General features: G+C 37.5%; 1 protein-coding gene across 1 annotated transcript in view; it reads left to right on the top strand.

The window, feature by feature from the left end:
* Nucleotides 1–19,467, top strand: part of GPAM (glycerol-3-phosphate acyltransferase, mitochondrial) — a 25,697-nt gene that overhangs the window by 2,290 nt on the left and 3,940 nt on the right. The window contains exons 3-17 of the mRNA XM_010007915.1: nt 1–82; nt 2,973–3,046; nt 5,975–6,088; nt 7,292–7,441; nt 8,280–8,376; nt 8,481–8,617; nt 9,942–10,041; nt 10,744–10,956; nt 11,352–11,465; nt 13,409–13,494; nt 14,280–14,395; nt 15,056–15,126; nt 16,235–16,499; nt 16,952–17,094; nt 18,633–18,710. The exon at nt 1–82 is cut by the window's left edge and continues 11 nt beyond it. Of these exons, the coding sequence (XP_010006217.1) occupies nt 1–82; nt 2,973–3,046; nt 5,975–6,088; nt 7,292–7,441; nt 8,280–8,376; nt 8,481–8,617; nt 9,942–10,041; nt 10,744–10,956; nt 11,352–11,465; nt 13,409–13,494; nt 14,280–14,395; nt 15,056–15,126; nt 16,235–16,499; nt 16,952–17,094; nt 18,633–18,710 (1,840 nt within the window). The remainder of the gene's footprint in view (nt 83–2,972; nt 3,047–5,974; nt 6,089–7,291; nt 7,442–8,279; nt 8,377–8,480; nt 8,618–9,941; nt 10,042–10,743; nt 10,957–11,351; nt 11,466–13,408; nt 13,495–14,279; nt 14,396–15,055; nt 15,127–16,234; nt 16,500–16,951; nt 17,095–18,632; nt 18,711–19,467) is intronic.

The following is a 19,467-nucleotide window of genomic DNA, read 5'->3' as shown; positions in this document are numbered from 1 at the left end:
TTTCAAATGGAAAGAGACTCTGCTGAGCCGGAAAAGGCCATTCGTGGGACGATGTTGCTATGTGTGCACTCCCCAGAGCCGGGTAAGGAGATTACAGACTGGATTATGTTTGACAATAATACATAGTTGCAGCGTAATGAAGTTTCAGTAGTTTTCTTCCTTTCAGAATTAAGGTCACAATGTTCGTATTTCAGTATTTATAGGGTTTTTTTCCATTGCTTGTCATTGTATTTTCTTTGTCATGGAATTAATGGATGATATGGTCCTGTTGTAGTGCTTCATCTCAGGCTTTTCAGACTGGACTTACTCCTTGCACAAAACTCTCCAGCTCTTTGAAATTAGCACTAGAAAACTGTATGGAAAAATTGGTGTGCTCTGGTAGATTAATAATAGAAATTTGGTGCATATGAACGTGCTTACTTTTAGAACAATTAGTTCTCTAGCCACAGAATATGTACAGTTTTGAAAGTAAGCAAAAGGCTTCCCTTGAAGTGATCAATCCTGTGCATGAGAAGACTGGTTTGTTTTGTGCACCAGGCTAATTCCTGGCTTCTTTGCCCAGTGTGGAAACAAGGAGTGCCAGTTAGGATAGTGGGAATATTTGTCTGCTGGGAACAGTGTCAAGATGGTGGCTCTGGAGAGGTTGCACAAGCTGATTTAAAATGTGAACTTTATTGAACTGCAGTGGGCAGGCTTTCCATAAGCTGAAGATCCCAAATGCTGATAAATGGCACGTCAACAACCAGTTCATCAAGTACTTTGAGTATGTGTACACTGGGCTTTAAATTGCACTCAGACCTGCACTGAGCTCCATGATTGGCTGGACTAGAGTGAAAATTTACTTGTGAAAATTTCTGACCAAGGAAAAGTTATTTCCCTCTATTGCTATGCCAGAATAGAAAATACAAGTGTGGGACAGAAATTCAAATGTGCTCTGGAGGTTAACGTATGATGTGGGCAACAAGTTAGATAAACTGAGACTACTTCTAACAGAGACTTCAATGTTTTGACTTGCAAAATGGTGTGTAGGATATACTCAGACCTTTATACATTTAGTAATTAGTCTGTTAGTAACTAGACTGTTCCTCTCAAGTTGGGAATTGCTCTTGAGAAAGAAAAAATCTTGTGCTGTGTTTTTTCCATTTAATAAGAAACTATCTGTCCTGAGAGCCCACTTAGGAAAGGGCCATGACCTGATTAAGCCCTTTATTGCCTTCTGCCATAAGAAGAAAATATGATCCTTGCAGCAGATGATAACAAACCAGATTCTCTGATTAGATGCTAGATATGTCACTTTTTTTGAGCTGCTTGTTTTGTTAATTCTCTTAAGGAAAAGAGAAGGATAAGTGAGTCAGAATTCTGTGAGAATGTTGGCCAAGCTAACATGTTGCTGGTGCAGGGAGTGGGGTGTCTTCCTTTTCCCTCTTCTATTCCTTCCTGGCCTCCTGGGAGGTGATCAAGTTCACTAACCAAGCAGAAAACTACCTGCTTTATTTATTAATTTAGTCTGTCTGACATAGTTTTCTGCCTTTCCTGAATGAAGTTGGCTCATTAAGGGCTGTGATGGATGCTAGAGGTGGTATAAGGTAGAAGTTGGAGGATAGTGTTTAGTGGGAGAGGGTAGGATATGGTGGTGGGAGCTGGGCAGGGACAAGCTGTATCAGCTCACTTAGTCTCACAGAAACACATCTTGACGTAGGATCGGGGAAAAGTTAAAGGAGAAAAAGCTAATGTGTGACATTACACCTGAAGGATGAATTTCACAGGGTGAGGTTATAACCTAACAGAGCACTGGAGTGGATTTGGTTGGTCAGTGGTACTTAGCTTCATTGCTGATTTTTTTGGGAGACCAAGAACAGGTAATTTCAATTATCTTTGCTTGAACATTTCATATAGGTTTAAGGTCCACAAAAAATTACCAGTGAATAGTCAAAGAAATTAATATTACTTTGAGGTTTTCTCTTCATATCCTAGAGCAATAATTTGTTGGTTGTGTGTACTGCTTAGTTCTGCTTTAACACGAGGCAAAAGATTCTGTGCTCCTACTGGATCATGTAATTTCTACCTGATTTGCAAACAACATAGGACACATATTTGTGGCAAATGATGTGTCCAAAACAAAATACAAACAAACCAGTCTTACCTGATGACCATTGCAAATTTCGTAGTGAGGCTGTTCTGCAGTTGCACTGCTCCTGTTCACCATCTTTGTCCTTCGCTGTCCTCTTTTTGTCTTTCTTGACGTGCAGAGTCCCAGTGGTTTTCGCTGTAATTCACTACTGGCACGGTACCAGTTTTATAATTAAATATTATTTGGACAGAAAGTAACTAGCTTCTTGGTCAAAAAACTTAACTTGCAATCTAGAAGATTAAAGTTTAGGTCTTCCTGCCAGGGAGTATTTGTCTATCCAAAGTGGAACTGCTCCCAAGCTCATCCCAGAACAGTTAATAGCCTGGCATGTAGAAGCTTTACCAGAGATGCAGAAGGTCAGATTGAGTTTGTTGTTCAGGCATAGCTGGAATTTGGAGATGTGCCACCTAACCATGGATGGGTATCCTGAACCTGGGCTGCCGTTACGTGATGCCTGGTCTGCTGGCAAAGTGGATGTCACAGACTAAGAATCAAAAGGCTCACAATTAACTAATGCTGAATGTGAGTTCTGTATTATGACAAGTCCTGGCTTGTATTACATGAGAATATGATACAATATTCTGACTTGAAGAATACAGACATTGCAAGCATTTCTGTATGCACTAAAGCCTAGAGAATGCTTTGAAAGTATTCTTTCAGAATTTCATTTGTGAATGGTTTGTGTGTATTTTATAAATTCAGCACTTCTCTGCTTTGGCTTTTGTTTATAGTAGAGGTGAAAAACATGGTATTAGCTTGAATGTTACAAGGGATGTAAAGACACAACTGTTCTTACGTAATGAAATAGTCCACCAAACTTTTTGTTTTCTTGGTTTTACAGGATAACTTCTTCAATGCCAGTATTCCTTCCCTGGGTCTACGTAATGTCATATATATCAATGAAACGCATACAAGGTAATGTAGCAAGTCTTCTTTTTGCTTTTAAAATTCAATGTGTTCTGATCTTAGGGCAGGGAAATCTCCAGGATAGTACAGACTGAATATAGATTGCTGTCCTAAAAATGCAAGAACTGATGCAGATTTTAAGAAAGCAGTGTTACTTGTTAAATCTGGCTGTGTGTATTTGGAAGCTGGGCAAAGTACTTTGGGTGTTACAGGCAAGGAGTGTAAAGGTCAAACCTTTTTCACAGAAAACAGAGCCTGTTTAAATCCTTTCTCTTTTACTGCAAATGGCAGCATCCCTAGCATAATGCTGAGAGTAGCTGTTTTGTTTCCATATTTAAGAATTACTTCAGGCTGCATTTTTATTTACTGAGCAGATGTAGCTCACAATTTAGGCACTGACTATTTATTATCGCTAATGACAATTACATCTGAACATGTCTCGCTAGACTGTCTTTCTTCTGCCCCAGTGAGAGACTGCAGCTTCTGGAGGATGGTGTATATGACCTAAAAATGATGATGTATCTTTACAATATTAGAATATGACTTGTTTTCTGAGATGAAGATACTGGAAGCACACAAAAATCTTTATTCTGTTCTTTGAAAAGTTAGTAATACTTGCCAAGGTTTTTACAGTGATCATTAGCATAAGCAGATCCTGCAGTGTTTGTTGTAGTGTCAGAGCAGACAAAGAGAGACCAGCAGCCTGAAAGAAATGAGCCTAAGTGTCTGAGTGGAAGAAAGGCAGCATTGTGCTGTGCTTGAGAGGGAGGAAGCTAATGTTAGAGGCTGTTCTTTCTGCAATTTGAATTAATGATGTTTTTTTAAGACTTGAGCTTGTAGTTTAGAATACAGAAAGATGACAGAAATAGTGTTTAATTTTAGCTTTTTAAAAAATTAGTTTCAAAAGTTCAATGCTTATGAATTTTGAATGGTCAGAGTTACTTAAATTAGAAATATAAGGGCAATAAAATATGGGTTAATGAATTATTCTGAAATAAAATGCCTTTAGCTCAGAATGTCATTATAGGCTGAAAAATGACAAATCTAATGAAGTTCTGAGGTCCCGTGAGGTTACATAGTCACAGTTCCTTGGCCTTGGAAAGAGAGATTCTCTTTTACTGCTAGTGTACTATACCTGTATTGAGACACTACCACAGCCTTTTTCTGAGGTGTGACTATGTTAGTTTTATAATAGATCTTGACCAGGTCTATTCTGTGTGGGTTTTGACTTCTGTCATTTCCACATTATTAGAAAATGGATTTTTCTGATTATACTATGTTGTCTCTAAGCTGTAAATTGAACGTAGAAGCCTTTATACCTTGACAGATCCCTGCAGTAGCTGTGTGCTGTTGGGGTGGTATGTTCACAGTTAACAAAGCTGTTGTCAGAAAGAAGCATAGCTCCTTAACTTTGCTTTTTACAACAATCAATAAGGCTCTCAAATGCTGATGGGAAGCAGAAAATGGAAAAGCAGTTAAAAAAGAGTCCCCAGTCTGCTTCCCTGACAGCATGTGTAGGAAAATTCCTTGTCCTCCAAACCGATCTGAGTATTTGTGTAACTGTTACGTGTCAGGTGGTGCTGCTGGCTTGTGCATGTGCACTCATCTTAATTCTTATGTGAGCAGCCTGTGTGCTCAGGTGGTTTGGCCTTTTGCAGTGTACAAGTTCCTTCTCATCTTTCCTGGCTGGTTTTAACGCATGTATAAATTTACTGAAATGTGGTAGGGAGGTTTAATAGCCAAGCTCAATAGCTCGGATGACGGCAAGGAGTGAGAGCTTGGCAGCACTCCAGCATGGAAACCAGCATGGGCATTGCCACCCACGGTTCAGTTTGGGACACTGACTGCAGCATCAGCGCTGTGTTGTGCCGGCAGTCCTCAGGATGGGTTTTTTTCCTAATGCTGAGAGCTCTGATCTTAGGAACGGCCAGAATTTAATTTCTTCTTCCAAACGTGAATTCTGCCCTGTCACATCAGCTCTGCAGCTCAGAGGTCTCAGCTCTAGTTTGTAGAGTGACCCGTGTGAGTGGTGGCTTAGCCAGTCCTATGAGGAGACTTTGAGGAGAGAAAATTGTAATGAATATTTACTGCTGGGAACTGATTTTTATCCTTTCCTGCGTCACATGTATTTTTTGTGATGTTAGGAAAACTGTTCAAAATAACATTTTCCCAGGATACTGCTGCTTGGATGATACAGAGAGCAGAGGGCAGGGTTGATTTAAAAGGCAGAAAAGGGGCACGTAAGCTGCCTTACTTAAACACTTGAATGGTACAGAGATTTACTGATTATTTTTAGTGGTTCTGCATCTGTTAAAACTTTGTAAAGAGAAGGTACATAGGAGGCATGTAGGACTGTGTGTTTAAAAATGCAGGAAAGGAAGAAATAAAGAAGTGTTTTTAATGTCAGTGGCTAATGCAGGCATACTTTCAAAAGTACCTTTGAGTGTTTACCCTGTGCATACATTGTGAGCTGCTTTCCCAGGAGGGCTTAGTGGTTCTTGAAGAAGTTGACAAATATCTTAACTGGGCATTTACATTCTTCGGTGGAAAGTCAGCAAATTGGAAGTGGGCACTACAGCTTCTTTTGTCCTTGCTGAGCTGGGGAGTCTGTTCCAGCAGTCAAACAAAATGTATATGCTAGTTTTTAGATTTCCTGTGATACTATGGATATTTTAAAGCTAGTGTCACACTGAATCAAAGTAAGTAGTGCAGACATCAGTTGTCTTAGGTGCTTTGTGCTACTTACTGTCAGTTATTTCGGCTGTCACCTTAACGTATTGACAATTTACTAGAAGATACAGAAGGTTTTAGGCAGCCCTTCATAAAACTTTACTTGCTTTTTCATCTTCATTGTATTTTTAGGTATTTTGAAAATTAATCTTTTTGGCAGTGAAGTATTTTGAGGGTCTCACTCAAATACTCTTCATATTTTTGTAGGTACAGAGGGTGGCTTGCAAGACGCCTTTGTTATGTCCTTTTTGTGCAAGAGAGGGATGTTCACAAGGGTATGTTTGCCAAGAATCTGACAGAAAATGTGCTGAATAACAGCAGGTAAGATAATGCAGAATATAACTATTTTTTTTGACTGATACATTATAATATGATTTGAGAACTGGGAAACTGTAGGTTCTGAAAATCAGTCTATTTAAAATATTACAAGATGCAGTATCTTCAGTACAGCCCTTAAAGTCTGTAGCTTGCAATTTCTGTTTGAGTAATAAAGAAGAGGAGATGAAGAATTATAGATTTCCAAATGAATGATGCATAATGGGTGGACAGCAGACGCAGTACACAAAAATAAATTGCTATGTGGAAGCACTTCAAAGTTTTGTTTATCTAATTCATGTAAATAATCGCCACTAAAGTCATACTGCAGCCATCAGAAATTTTCAGTGTTTTAGAAATAACAGAAGAGCAGCATTTCAGAGTACCTAGAGTGTACACCAAGAGTGTGAGTCAGCACTGATAAAAGGCTATAGTATGAAGTACTCTTTATTTTGTGGAGCTTAACTTCTATTTTATGTAGTGCATGTCAAATGTCACGTTGAGCCCCTGATTAACTGTTAAGGTATCAGTTTTCCCTGCACGCAAATAAATTCAACCACATGCCCACTCCTGAAGTGAACTTTTGTCAGAGGTCACACACTGCCTACATTAACCTTCCTAACTCTCCTGAATTTTTAATGTTCAAGTCCCATCTGAAGATGATAAGAGTTGCTTTTGAAAAGTAAAGTAGTTATAGTGTGTTTAACCACTTAATCTCCCTTAAGTGTGTATTATATTGGGAAAGTAGACCTTATAAAATGTAGTTAAACTTGGTAAAACTAAGAATTCAAGGAGGGAAGATAATGTAGAAGTGCAAAGAGCAACTGCATAAATCTGACTAATGAAGTAAGTGAAATTGCTGTGGTGGGAAAAGGAAGATATTAACAAAGAGGAGATTTCGGCTGTTCTTTCTGCATTTTTAACAGTATTAATAATTTCTGAAAATCCCTTAACATCAGTACCTGTGAACTGTGTACATACTGTCTTATATGGTCAACTTTGAGTGTATTCATCCATCATCCATCTGTTTAATCAAAGCTTAGAAAACTACTGCATTAAATTTAATGCATTTGGAGTACACAGTACTTCAGTGTGCATGTTCTTTTACGCCTGCAAATTACTCCTGTAGCTCATTCCCAGCAGTTGTTGTCTGTGTCTTGAACTCTTCTGTTGGGAGGGTGTCTCCTAAGTCTTATTTTTTGGTGTTAGAGTCCAGAAGGCCATTGTAGATGAAGCTTCTGAACCAAGTACTCCAGGTAGTTTTGCTCAGACGGATCCTAAAGCTATCAACAAAGTGAGGAAAAAAGCTAGGAAGATTCTCCAGGAAATGGTAGCAAATGTGTCACCTGCTTTAATCAGGTAAGAAAAGTGGATCGTCAGTATGGTCAATGGGTGGAAGGATGGTCAAGGTCTCTGTAGTACCAGCAAAGCTTGTAACACATTATTCATAAGCAATGAATAATTATTCTAAAAAATAATACATTATTCATAAAAATCCCTCTTCTAATCTTAACTAATGAAATGCTAGTCATTCTTCATTATTAGATGTGGTTTAAACCTTTCCAAGGGTTCACCGTTATAAGCCTTTTCGAGGGATAAAACTTACAAGATTAAAACGGACCATTTTTTTTCCCACTTGAAAGTAGGCATGGTGCTAATGCTTAAACCAGTATTAGTATCCTGTGTTGTTTCAGGCTGATAGGAACAAGAGCAGGTAGCTGTATCATCTCAGACTGTGAAAGGTGTTTTTTCCAGGAACCTATTTAATACATAATCTGTAGTTATAAATATCTCAGAGTCGTATCTTAGATAAAATCTTTTGTTGTGGTGTCTACCCTTACTACTAAGGGTGAATTTGCCAGGTCATGTTCCTAGTCCCCTTCACTGACTTCTGTGATGCAAAACCTGTATTTTTTGAGTATATTAAGTTCTCCCACAAGACCAGATACATGCTGTCACAGCCTTCGCTGAGGTGAAGAGACTAGTTTTGTGGCATAATTGCAGAATGCTGAAATGTGGTTACTAATCATGGCTTAGCTGATATGCAAAAGTTTCTTAAGCAATTTGATTTTATAGTAATTTTGTTTGAACATAAAGTAATTGGATTTTATGGCTTTGCCTTTAGTCACATAGAAGCAATATAAAACCCAAGGAGCAACAAATTAAGCTTTTTGAATTTTGTTTGTTCTTCCTTCAGGTTGACTGGCTGGGTGTTACTGAAGTTATTTAACAGCTTTTTCTGGAATATTCAGATTCACAGAGGTCAAATAGAAATGGTCAAAGCAGCAACAGAGGTAAGGGAGGTTGGGAAAGGGTTTAGAAAGATTTAGAAAGGGAGTAATATTCCACATTTGTTACCAAATGTCTTCTCTCTTTTCCCCTTCTTTCTCTACCATAGATGAATTTGCCTCTTATCTTCTTGCCTGTTCACAAATCCCACATTGACTACCTGCTCCTTACATTCATTCTTTTCTGCCATAACATCAAAGCACCCTACATTGCTGCAGGGAACAATCTCAACATCCCCATCTTCAGGTAATAATCTTTTCTTATTTGAAAAAGACTGAGGTGGGGGGATCTTCAGTATTTCTTATGTCCAAGTGTAAGATAATCTTGAGTGTTCTTGTGCCATCAGGTAGAACTTCTTTGGCTCCTGTTACATACTGAGAGAGAAAGCATGACAAAATCCTTCTGAGAAAGTCTGTCATGACCTAAGTAGGGTAAAGAAGGATATTCCTGAATTGTAGGAGACTCAAAGTGGATAGGTGACTAAGGAAAGATGAGTATATGAAAAAGTATTGTGAATGGACAACTCCTCTTTGAAGGAGCTGGCTGATGGGTGGTGCTGAATGAATAATACTTTCTGGGAAAGTACTCCAGTATGATCTCCGTTTAAATTAAGTTCCTGGTGGCTGAAAAACATAAGAAGGTCTTTTAGGTAGTATTTTGCCAGTGAGACAGAAGTTTGGGATAACTGGATTTCTGAAAAGCCACTGGATATTGCAGAAAATGATGAGTTAAGATGGGTGATACCTTGACTTAGAGGGTGTTTTGCTTGAATAGGTGCTGGTCTGTGATAATCCAAGTAAGAAAGGCATTCAGACTATAAACTATCAATTAAAATGCTATTTCTTAGGGCTGGCAGCATAATGAAGGAGATACCAGCATAGGTAATATAACATCCATTTGGATGCTGGGAGCCCCCAGTTGTGCAGCATTCAGTTGGTCTCCGATGCACACACAGAACACTGTGTGGATCCTGCTCCATTTTAGTCATTTGACTAGTATAGGGTTTTCTTTACAAGAAAACAACTCTGTTAATAATTTCTTCTGTCAAGCAGAAAGGATGTTCTCTTGAGAACTTCTTGCTGCACTGTTAGATAAAGTCAAGGCCATGCAGGTGGCTTACTTACTGGTGCCAAGAGGGAGCTGCCTGCAGGCTCCTCTCTTAAAATTCGCTGGCTAAGCTGATCCTGCAGCCAAGGGGATATGCAGTACGACATGGGCAGGAAGGCCATGCTGGTTGTGCAGCACAGCTCAGACTTGGGCCAGCTCAGGATGATTCTTATATGGGTCACCAGCCTCTCAATGTACAACGATCTTCTGGTCGGCGTCACTGCAGAGGATGAGTGGTCTGTCAAGGGAGAGAAATGGAGCAAGACAGTGTAGAAAAGCCTATTTTAAACTTAAATAGAGTAATATTTCTGTGCTCCCATAATATGCAAATAGTGTAATACATGTTAGTCTTTGTGAATTTCAGTAATTTCAGTTTCTGTTGTGTGTTAGGAATTTTGTACTGGATGTGTATTAGTTTCCTGCAAACTGAAATCAATGAGTACCATTCTCACTTATTATGTAGCACCTTGATCCGCAAGCTGGGAGGATTTTTCATTCGTCGAAAGTTAGATCAGAGTCCTGATGGCCGTAAGGATTTCCTCTACAGAGCATTGCTCTATGTGGTAAGTGTTTCTTGTCTTTGTTTCTGTAGGTGGCATTTTGGTTGGGTGGCAAGTTGCAAAGTCAGTTGCAGCAGTCTGGGGATGATTTTTACTGCTTTGAATTTGTCTTTGGGTTCATGCTGCAAAACCAGGGTACATTTTTCTGTGAAATCCTGCATTTATGAAATAAAGAGAATTCAATGCCAAGCACCTTTAAGGATGAGATTTTCACCTTATGTGATCTTTACTAAAGAAAGTGGAATTAATACTCTCTGAATGAATGTTAAGCTTTTTTTTCTCTGATTTGCACTGGGACATACCTAACACTGGTTCTGTGAACTTAATGGAAGTCTCTGTTCATTATGGGTTGATAAAATTCGTTGTGCCATCCAGTATAGTAGCTGTATTTGCATCTTGGAAGATGGTATGTACTGAGGAACCAGAAAGGATTTACACAAATCAGCTAGATTAGCTGTTGCTAGAAGTGCTGTTCTTGAACAAATGGAATTATTCTGCTTGTATATTTGTGCAAATGCAATTGCAGTTTGGTCTGGGTTTGTGTCAAACATTAATTATTGCTCTTGTTTTTTTCTCAAGTATTCAGGCTGACGTAAGATCTTCCAGTCTTTTTAAAAGGAAATGGTTGCTGACTATATTTCAAATGTGAATTTGCCAGTATAATGATTTTTTTTTTTTCCTATTTTCCAATATTTTTGTATTCAGCACATAGAAGAACTGTTGAGACAGCAACAGTTTTTAGAGATATTCTTGGAAGGCACACGATCTCGAAGTGGGAAGACATCTGGAGCTAGAGCAGGTCTTTTATCTGTGGTGGTGGATGCTCTCTTCTCAAATGCTACTCCTGACGTCCTAATTATACCTGTGGGAATCTCCTATGATCGCATAATTGAAGGTCACTACAACAGTGAGCAGCTGGTAAGAGCAGCTGAACAACTTGTTTTGCCTAGGGGATTTTCTGTTTATATGCAGGAAGATGTGTTACATAGATTAATTATGTGCTAATAGTTGTCTGTCACATGAACTTGGTGTTGAAGAGCATAGAGCCACAAATCACAAATCCCTCTGATAGGGAGTGCTGAGGTGTGGGTGACATGCTTCTAAATGCAATTCCTGACATAACAAATACTATGCTCAACTATTTGTATATTAAAAACAATAGTTCTCTAGGTTTACTTGAAGTTACAGGTTGTATAAAAAGATTCAGCCTTGTTTTGTTTGCTGTTTAATGCATTTTAATTTTAAACGTAACCTTTTAATTGCAATATTGGGGAAAATAACCAACCAAACAAACCACCACCCATGTTTTCCAGGGCAAACCTAAGAAGAATGAAAGTCTTTGGAGTATAGCTAGAGGAGTCTTCAGAATGCTGCGGAAGAATTATGGCTGTGTTAGAGTAGATTTTGCACAACCATTTTCCTTAAAAGTAAGTTTGATATTTTCAAGATCTTTTTGAAGGTTTGACATTTTTGATGTTTCAATAGTGGCACATGTTTTTTTTGTTTTTTATCTTTGTGAGTTCTCATCACTAACGTTATCTTCTGAAGTCCATTCCAGTGGGACAAAAGTATCTATGTTTTGCTGACAGTGTGAGTTTTCAGGCAGATTTGTATTTAGCTGAAATAGTCTCAGAGTTGATATAAAGGGTTCTGTTAGTTTTGAAATGGCTTAAGTATTGTCAGGGGGCCTATTTGCTTTGTTTTAGCGAACAGTCTTTAAAATTATCCTTGTATCATGTAGTAATTATTTAAATTGTAGATACATTTGGAGTTGAAGGAAACAACAGTGTTCTCCAGTTTGAGTAATTGAATGGCTTACACTGTTGTTAAGGAAAAATATTTTTCTCACTGGATTTTTAAAATCTGTAAGCAAATTAGTAGCTGTAAAAGTGTAATGGATAATAGATCATAAAAATATGCATATTTTTTGAAAGTCATAGTTCATTATTGGTTTACAACTCTTACCTATACTAATTCACAGAGTATTGTGTAGTTTCTCACAGAGGGGCTGGTGCAGTCCTAAATTTTCTTTGGTCTCTTTGCATAATGTGCTACTACTGTGCTTATCTGCATTTCACTGGTCTGTGTTCTGCTGCTGTTATACCTTATTTTTAATGTCACTTTAATAAGATTAACTGCTGTAACAACAACCTACTAGAACATTATTCAAATTAATTAGGTGTTCTCCTTTCTGCCCTACTTCTCTCAGAAAAGCAGTAGGTTGGAGAGCTTTGGAGAGTTCAATTACCACAGCATGAAATTATTGTGACCGTCTGCACTGCATTATAATTAGTGTGTTAGGAAAAAATATTAATTCACTTCCAAAGAAGTCTTGGGTTATACTTGGTAGGGAGTTAGCACTTGTTCTCGGATCAGTATAAGGAAAAGAAGGTTATGTTCCCTCTTAATCTATTCAAGTGCTAATCACCCTGTACCTTCCTAGCAAGATCTTTCAGGTCTCATTTATTTATTTGTGTTCATTTTTGTACTCCAGAACGGTAACGCATGACATAATTTGTTTAAATATCCCTTAACCAAGACTTGCAGAAGTGTAACTGTATTTTTACTGCAGGTTTTTCTAAAGGAGATGAGCTTTGAGGGTTGATTTTGGGCATCTGCAGTTCTGTGAGCACAGGCTTAGAAGCAGAGGAGAGTGAGCTGGCTGTCGAAGTCTTGTAAGCAGCTTTCCTGGGAGGGAACTGTTTTTCTGACCAGCAGGTTAAGTGGCTCTTTAGTTTCCCACATTAGTCTTTATAAAATCATAAAGAACACAGTGTCCTGAAAGAAGAGTATAGTAGAAGCTAACCTGTAAGGAGAGGTCTTTGGCTTTTGAGTAATCACGTATGCAAGAATTCCTGCCTGCTTCCTGCTTCCTTTAGTTCATGGCACTGGGGGGTTCTTGCAACTGGAGTTTCTACACTGGTGATTACCTGTGGAGAAGCTCCCTATCCTGTTGTGTGAGGAAGGCAGCAGCAAGCAATAATTACAGTGTCTGTGGTGGTTCTGAGAGGTTATTAGACTTTGCTCTCATTCATGTTAATGAAGGCAGTTCTTACTAATTTAGCCATGGAGAAGGTAGTTGTTCCCATCAGGGTGCTGGCAGAAATTATGCGTTGGTTTTGTTGCAGTGTTTTTATGAAATATAGATTCCTTGCTGTAGAAAATTTTGCCTTTTTATAAAACTGTTGAAACAAAAACCAAACTGTTGAAAAATTTTTAATTTCTGTGATCTTACTGCTGCCCTTTTAGTGTGAGCTATTTTTAATCACAGCTGTATTTTTGAATTCTTGCCATTTTCATATAATAATATCAGTTGAATGTGACAATAAGGTGGTAAAAATACAAAAAATTACAAGTCTTCTCTTAACAGGAATATATAAACAGCCAAAGCCAAAAATCTGTGCCTGCTCCTCTTTCATTGGAACAAGCTTTGTTACCAGCTATACTTCCATCAAGGTAGAAATTCTTGGGGTGTTGCGGAGAGTGAGGATGGGTTGTGGGTTTTGTTTGTCTTATTAGTATTCTGTAATACATTCCAATCATTCCTTGACCTTCTCAAGTGTAATCTAATTGTGTACAGAAAAACAAAAATTTTATATAAATGTAACTGAGTAATTTATTATGAGAGTTGCATTCTTTCTGGGGAGGTCAGTTTAATTAAAGCTCGAGGACGCTTAGTGACAGGTGACTGTCACTAAGAAATGCAAAACTCTGAGGTCTGATCTGCATTTGCTGCACAAACATTAGTTGAGGTCTTAGCTTGACTTACATAAAACTGTGTGGTCCTATTAGAGATGAAGTCAGTAATTTATCATTAGACAGTTTTAGGTCTGTGCAAAAGACAGTTTGTAGAGAGGCTGAGTTGGAAACTGCCTTTTAGGCTGATGTGCTTGAATTACTGTTGTGCATGTTTGTTGAAGGGAATAGAGTTGTTGGGTGCAAATTATGAGATGGCATCAGGATTTGACAATAGGACAATGTAAATGTTCTGTATTGCATTTTTTTCTTCTAGTAGTCATACCTTGGATGATGTTTAATGTGCAGAAATAGTCTGGAAAAGTTGGTAGATATTAATTTTTTTGTGGGGCTTGTTACATGTGACACTTTTGTGCCCTTTCCAGACTTCATAGTGGATTTTACACTGTTAAGGTAGTGTATAAAATAGAAAATATCCACCTAGTTTATCTTACATTTTGATCAAAATCTAAATCTAATCTTGTGAATTTTTCTTTTGTATTCAGACCTAATGATATGGTGGATGAAGGTGCAGAGGCCTCACTGCCCAACTCCAGGGATATCACCAGTGAACCCTTCAGAAGAGAGCTGATCTCCAACTTGGCTGAGCATATTTTATTCAGTAAGTGTTACAGTAACACTATTAGATGCTTGTTTTGTTTTCCTGATAGCATGAACTGACTTACTGTTTTGTAATGTCATACTTCCCAGTTCTCTCCATTGAGACTTCAAATGCTCTCTTGACAATTTTCCTGCCTTTGCCTCCTTATCTTCAAAGTTTAATCAACTTTCTTTCTGATTAAGCAAGAGCTTTTAATTCTGTTTATTTTGTTAACTATATATTCCTAGGACTAGTATACTGAACCTGCTGTACTCTGAAGTGTTTGATTGTTGTATTGATACAGTGATTTCTTATCACTTTGTGTGAGAAGTTATTGCGGTGCCTTACTGGCGTTATTTAAAGTAGTTCTCATCCAACTGCAGGGACTGGTGTTACCAGGTTTTATACGTTGGGTGGTATGTGCTGCAGTCAGTAGATCTGTGATTTGTGGTATAAGAGATGCATGCAAAATGGTATGTGAGCTTTACTCAGGCTTCTTAGTTCAAGTTACTTTAGTTTGATTACTTTAATATTGACACTATAAAGACATAATACACTTTGTGTTTTGTTCTGTGCCAATATGATTTTTTTATTTTTTTTTTTAAATAATGGCCACTCTTTCACTTGTAATGATGTTCTGAACTTCTTGGGTGCTTATGAGTTTATCTTGTTTACCTCTAGCTGCGAACAAATCCTGTGCTGTGATGTCTACCCACATTGTTGCCTGTTTGTTGCTGTACAGACACAGGCAGGTGAGGCTTCCATGCTGCTTAAGTAGACAAACATGACTTTGACCTGTTAATTAAAAAAAAATGAATATGCATTTTGCTATTGCATGATACTACTAAAAGAAGAAAGATGTGTTTAAATGAAAGTGTTTTCAGGTAGTCTGAGTGTTAATATTTTAATTAGTAGTGGATACCTGAAGATAAGCCATTATTCCTGAGATGATAGTAAATATTATTGTGGAAATAATTTTTTTGTAATTAAAAATGTAATTACACTTTTTGAAAATAATACATTGTTTTGATTCATTATAGTAAGATTGTTTTTTAGATCTTAAACATATTCATTATTGAATATACTAGCAACTCTTCTCTTATTTTTCAGATTAGTTTTGTTGTTTCTTGGTACTAGAATATTATACCATGATGGCAAAATGATACTAAATGTTGAACTGAAGTCTTGTGCATGAAGCAGGGAAGAAAATTTTCTTTATCCTAAAACTGTCTTTAGCATTTTTTCTGAGATTCCTTTGCCTATAACCTAAAAGTTTTATTGCACATAAATCAAAAACAAATTGAAAAATATTGGTCAGATACGTAATCTTCCCAGGCAACGACATTATGAGTATTTCTGTCAGTCCAGTTTTTCCAATTTCCTAAAATAATGGGATCAAAGATGCATTTTACAATGTGATCTGAAGCCATCTTGACAAAAAACAAGGAAAGGAAATGCTTGAGAGAAAGCTTTTCCTCATGTCCTCAAACAATTGAAGAGGATTTTCTAATTACAGTATTCCCAGATAATTAGTCATTCATTTTATAGCATAGGTAATGGAAATAGGATCTCTCTAACATATTCTTAAAGAACAGTTCTGCTCTCTGCAGGTTAAGATGTAAGCCAAGAAGCAAACAAAAAACCTTGGATTATCATATAGCTGCATGGCTTTAAAATATAATTGCATATAATTAAAAATCTGTAGACTATTTGAGCAATATTTTTGTGAAAACAGCTGCTATGCTTTGGATTTTTGAAAATCAAGGGCTTGTTTATGTGTCTGCTGTACATGTGGCTACATGGTTCACAGGTAAACTCCTGTGCACAAAAAAGGGCTTCACTTTGTGATTCTATTTCTAGGGAACAGATCTTTCCAGGTTGGTAGAAGATTTCTTTTCCATGAAGGAGGAGGTCTTAGCCCGTGACTTTGACTTGGGATTTTCAGGGAACTCGGATGATGTTGTCATGCATGCCATCCACTTGTTGGGGAACTGTGTAAATATCACACACGCTAGTCGAAACAACGAGTTCTTCATCACTCCCAGCACCAAGATACCTGCTGTCTTTGAACTCAACTTCTACAGCAATGGAGTACTTCATGTATTCATTAAAGAGGCTGTTATAGGTATGTGTTTGGGTTTACCAAGGGAAGATTCTTGTGACCCATCAAGTCAAAGCATCTGTTTCCCTTCCTGCTTCAACCCATGTTTAACCTTACAAAAACTATTTTATAGTAAACTTTTTTGTTTGTGGAATGTGTCCACTTGTTTTTTCCATCTTTTGTGGAAATCTTTCCGTATTGTTGACTTCCATGGTCAAGGTACTATCAGTGCTTTGAACCAACATGGCAAAACCTGTGTTTTGGTCACTAATCTTTTCATGAGTTGTTTTTTTTCAATCTGACATGAGTTTGGAAGCAAATGGAATAGTGGTGAATTCTGTCAGTATTTTTAAATTGCACGTGCAATATTTGACTGTTTGTAGGCCTAGAAATAGACAAAACAGAAGTTGTAAGTTTCCTTGGCTCTAAAGCTCTTTGGAAAAACAAACTTTGCTTATTGTTTGTTTCTGCTCTAGCCTGCAGTCTTCATGCGATTCAGAGTAGGAGGTGCAGAAATGGTACCAGTGGTGCTTCTTCCAGTTTGATTAGTCAAGAACACTTGGTCCGAAAAGCTGCTAGCTTGTGTTACTTGCTTTCTAATGAATTTACTGTATCTTTGGTAAGTAATTGCATTAACTGTCCACATTTCAAATTTTTGTTCTGCCTGTAACTGCCTATATCACTTTACAATGACTAGATACTTCCAAGTGTCACAGTTCTGATATGTTCATTCTAAGTACAGCCTGCTGGTAATGGGTATCAAAGGTTGAATATAATTTGAAAAAGGAAGCGTTGTTCCCAGTTGCTTCAAGGAAATGTCTGAACACTTGAACAAACACAGTTCCATCAGAACAATTCATCCAGAAGATGCCTGGCCTGAGATAACGTGAATTAAATTGCCGAACTCCTGTCATTACCTCGTTTCCTTGGCAAAGGGTAACAAAATCAGTCAGTCTGATTTCAGGGCTGCGCACCAAGTGCACGTCTGCTGCTCTTGCAAGTGCTGAAGTGGGTGATGCTGGAGTGAGCCTGCAGCATTTCTGCTGTGGTGGCTTTAGGCCTTTCCTGAGAAAGAAAAGCTTCTCACTCTCTCTCTCTCTCTCTCTCTCTCTCTCTCTGTCAGCTTCTCACAACTTGAAGTTGGGTTTTTTAGTGCCTTCTAACAGATTTTGTATTGCTTGTGTCAGTAGACCATCACAACTATATCTGCATTCTACCCAAACTATTAAATATAGTCTTTGAGAATACCCAACTCTCAGAATTTTGCATAGATGATTGAAATTATGCTGGGAATTAAGGCTTCAGATTCAGAAGATCTTCTTTATTTGCATAGAGTGCAGTAGTCACAGTGTGCCACACCTAGCACTTAGTGGCAATTTTAAACTTGGCCTGACTTTGGTTTTTGTTTTGTTACAAAACTAGGAAGAGAGCTGATGTTATCTCAGTTTTCAGCCACTTCTATACTTAACACTCTGTATACTTGCAATTTTAAGTGCTAGGTTGTTTTTTTCCTTACATGTAGAAGTTACTTAGAATTACAGACATTCTTGAATTACTTCTTAAATTTACACACATTTTTGCCTTGTGCCTTTTTAAATGAAGCGTAAGCCAGATTTAATTATTTTGTCTAGACAGTAGTGTAGCTCATATGGTGGAGTTCTTTAGTAATCCTGTCCTTTTCCTGTCAGAGTTCAGAATTAACTAGTTGTTGGGGTTTTTTAACTTAGAAAATATTCTCTACAGGATTATAAGCAATGTAAAGGAGGTTGTTTTTTTTTTAATTCAGTTTCAAAATACATAAGGAGGTTTCTTAGAAGTGTAAAGTGTACTTACCTTTAAATTCCAAATAAATCACTGGTATGACTCTCAATTATTTAGTTTCATGGTTATTTTATTCAGAATTGTTAGCAAACTAAAATTTGGCTAGAAGCACTGAAAAGGGGACAATATTTGCTGTGGTTTTCTACTAGCATAGTAATGCATTTCTTAAAAAGGCTTGGACAAATTTTAAATATTCTCTGTAATTTTTTTTTAAGGATAGATATATGAATGGTGCATTGGGATTATGTTGGTAAAAGTTCAATAGCATTTTCATAACAGCTATAATGGGTATAATGGATGTGATTTTTTTCAGTGCATTTCTTTTCTCTTGTGTAGCCTTGCCAGGTGATTTATCAAGTTTGCCATGAATCAGTGGAAAGGCTGATACAGTACGGTATTCTTCTGGTGGCCGAGGTAAGGTGATAGAGATACTAAATTAACTTTGTTTCTTTTACTTGGGTTGAGCCATAGGTGGTTGGTGCTGCTTAGTTGTGAGTCTTGTTCTAAATATATGCTGTTACTAAAAGCTTGTAACCACTTAACAAGTCCAGGATTGATACTGCTTCATTCTTGCATTTATAAGTATCAGATATTTGGGTATAGTCATCCTGAGATGCTTTGAATGACTCTGTGTGTAATTTCATTTTACTATTAAGCCTACTGAGACAGACACATTTTATACTGTCTTGTAAGATGGGGATTTATTTTATTATTAAAGCCCTTTCAAATTATAGTTTCTCAGAGAGTTAGCACTGGTGACTTTCTGTTCTACTTCGAGCAAAAGAAATAATGAAGAATGATTTACACTGAGGCGTCCCTTGTTCTTTGGAGTGTGTGTTTACTATTTCTCAAACTCATTTCTGAAGATGCTTTGTTAGAATTGAATGTTGTGTCAGACATTGATGATCAGGTGGAGTATTTCTGTTGCACCACAGTTACTTTACACCTGAACTTCTGATGTACCTGCGTTATTGCACAACAGAACAAAATCACTATTTGAGTACATCTAGTATGTATGAATCTGTCACTTGTGCTTATAGCCTCTGGCAGATTGCCTCACTATGCCCTTGCAAGGGAACTTTACAACTTTTAAAAGCACTTCACTAATGAATGGTTTTACTAAAATAGATGGGTTTACTATGTATCAGAAAAGCAAACAATGAACTCTTTC

The sequence above is a fragment of the Chaetura pelagica genome, unplaced genomic scaffold (assembly GCF_000747805.2).
Source record: "Chaetura pelagica isolate M959 unplaced genomic scaffold, ChaPel_1.0 scaffold531, whole genome shotgun sequence".
Classification (NCBI taxonomy): Eukaryota; Metazoa; Chordata; class Aves; order Apodiformes; family Apodidae; genus Chaetura; species Chaetura pelagica.
Note: the sequence above shows the minus strand (reverse complement) of the source record. Positions and strands in the feature narration are given on the sequence as shown.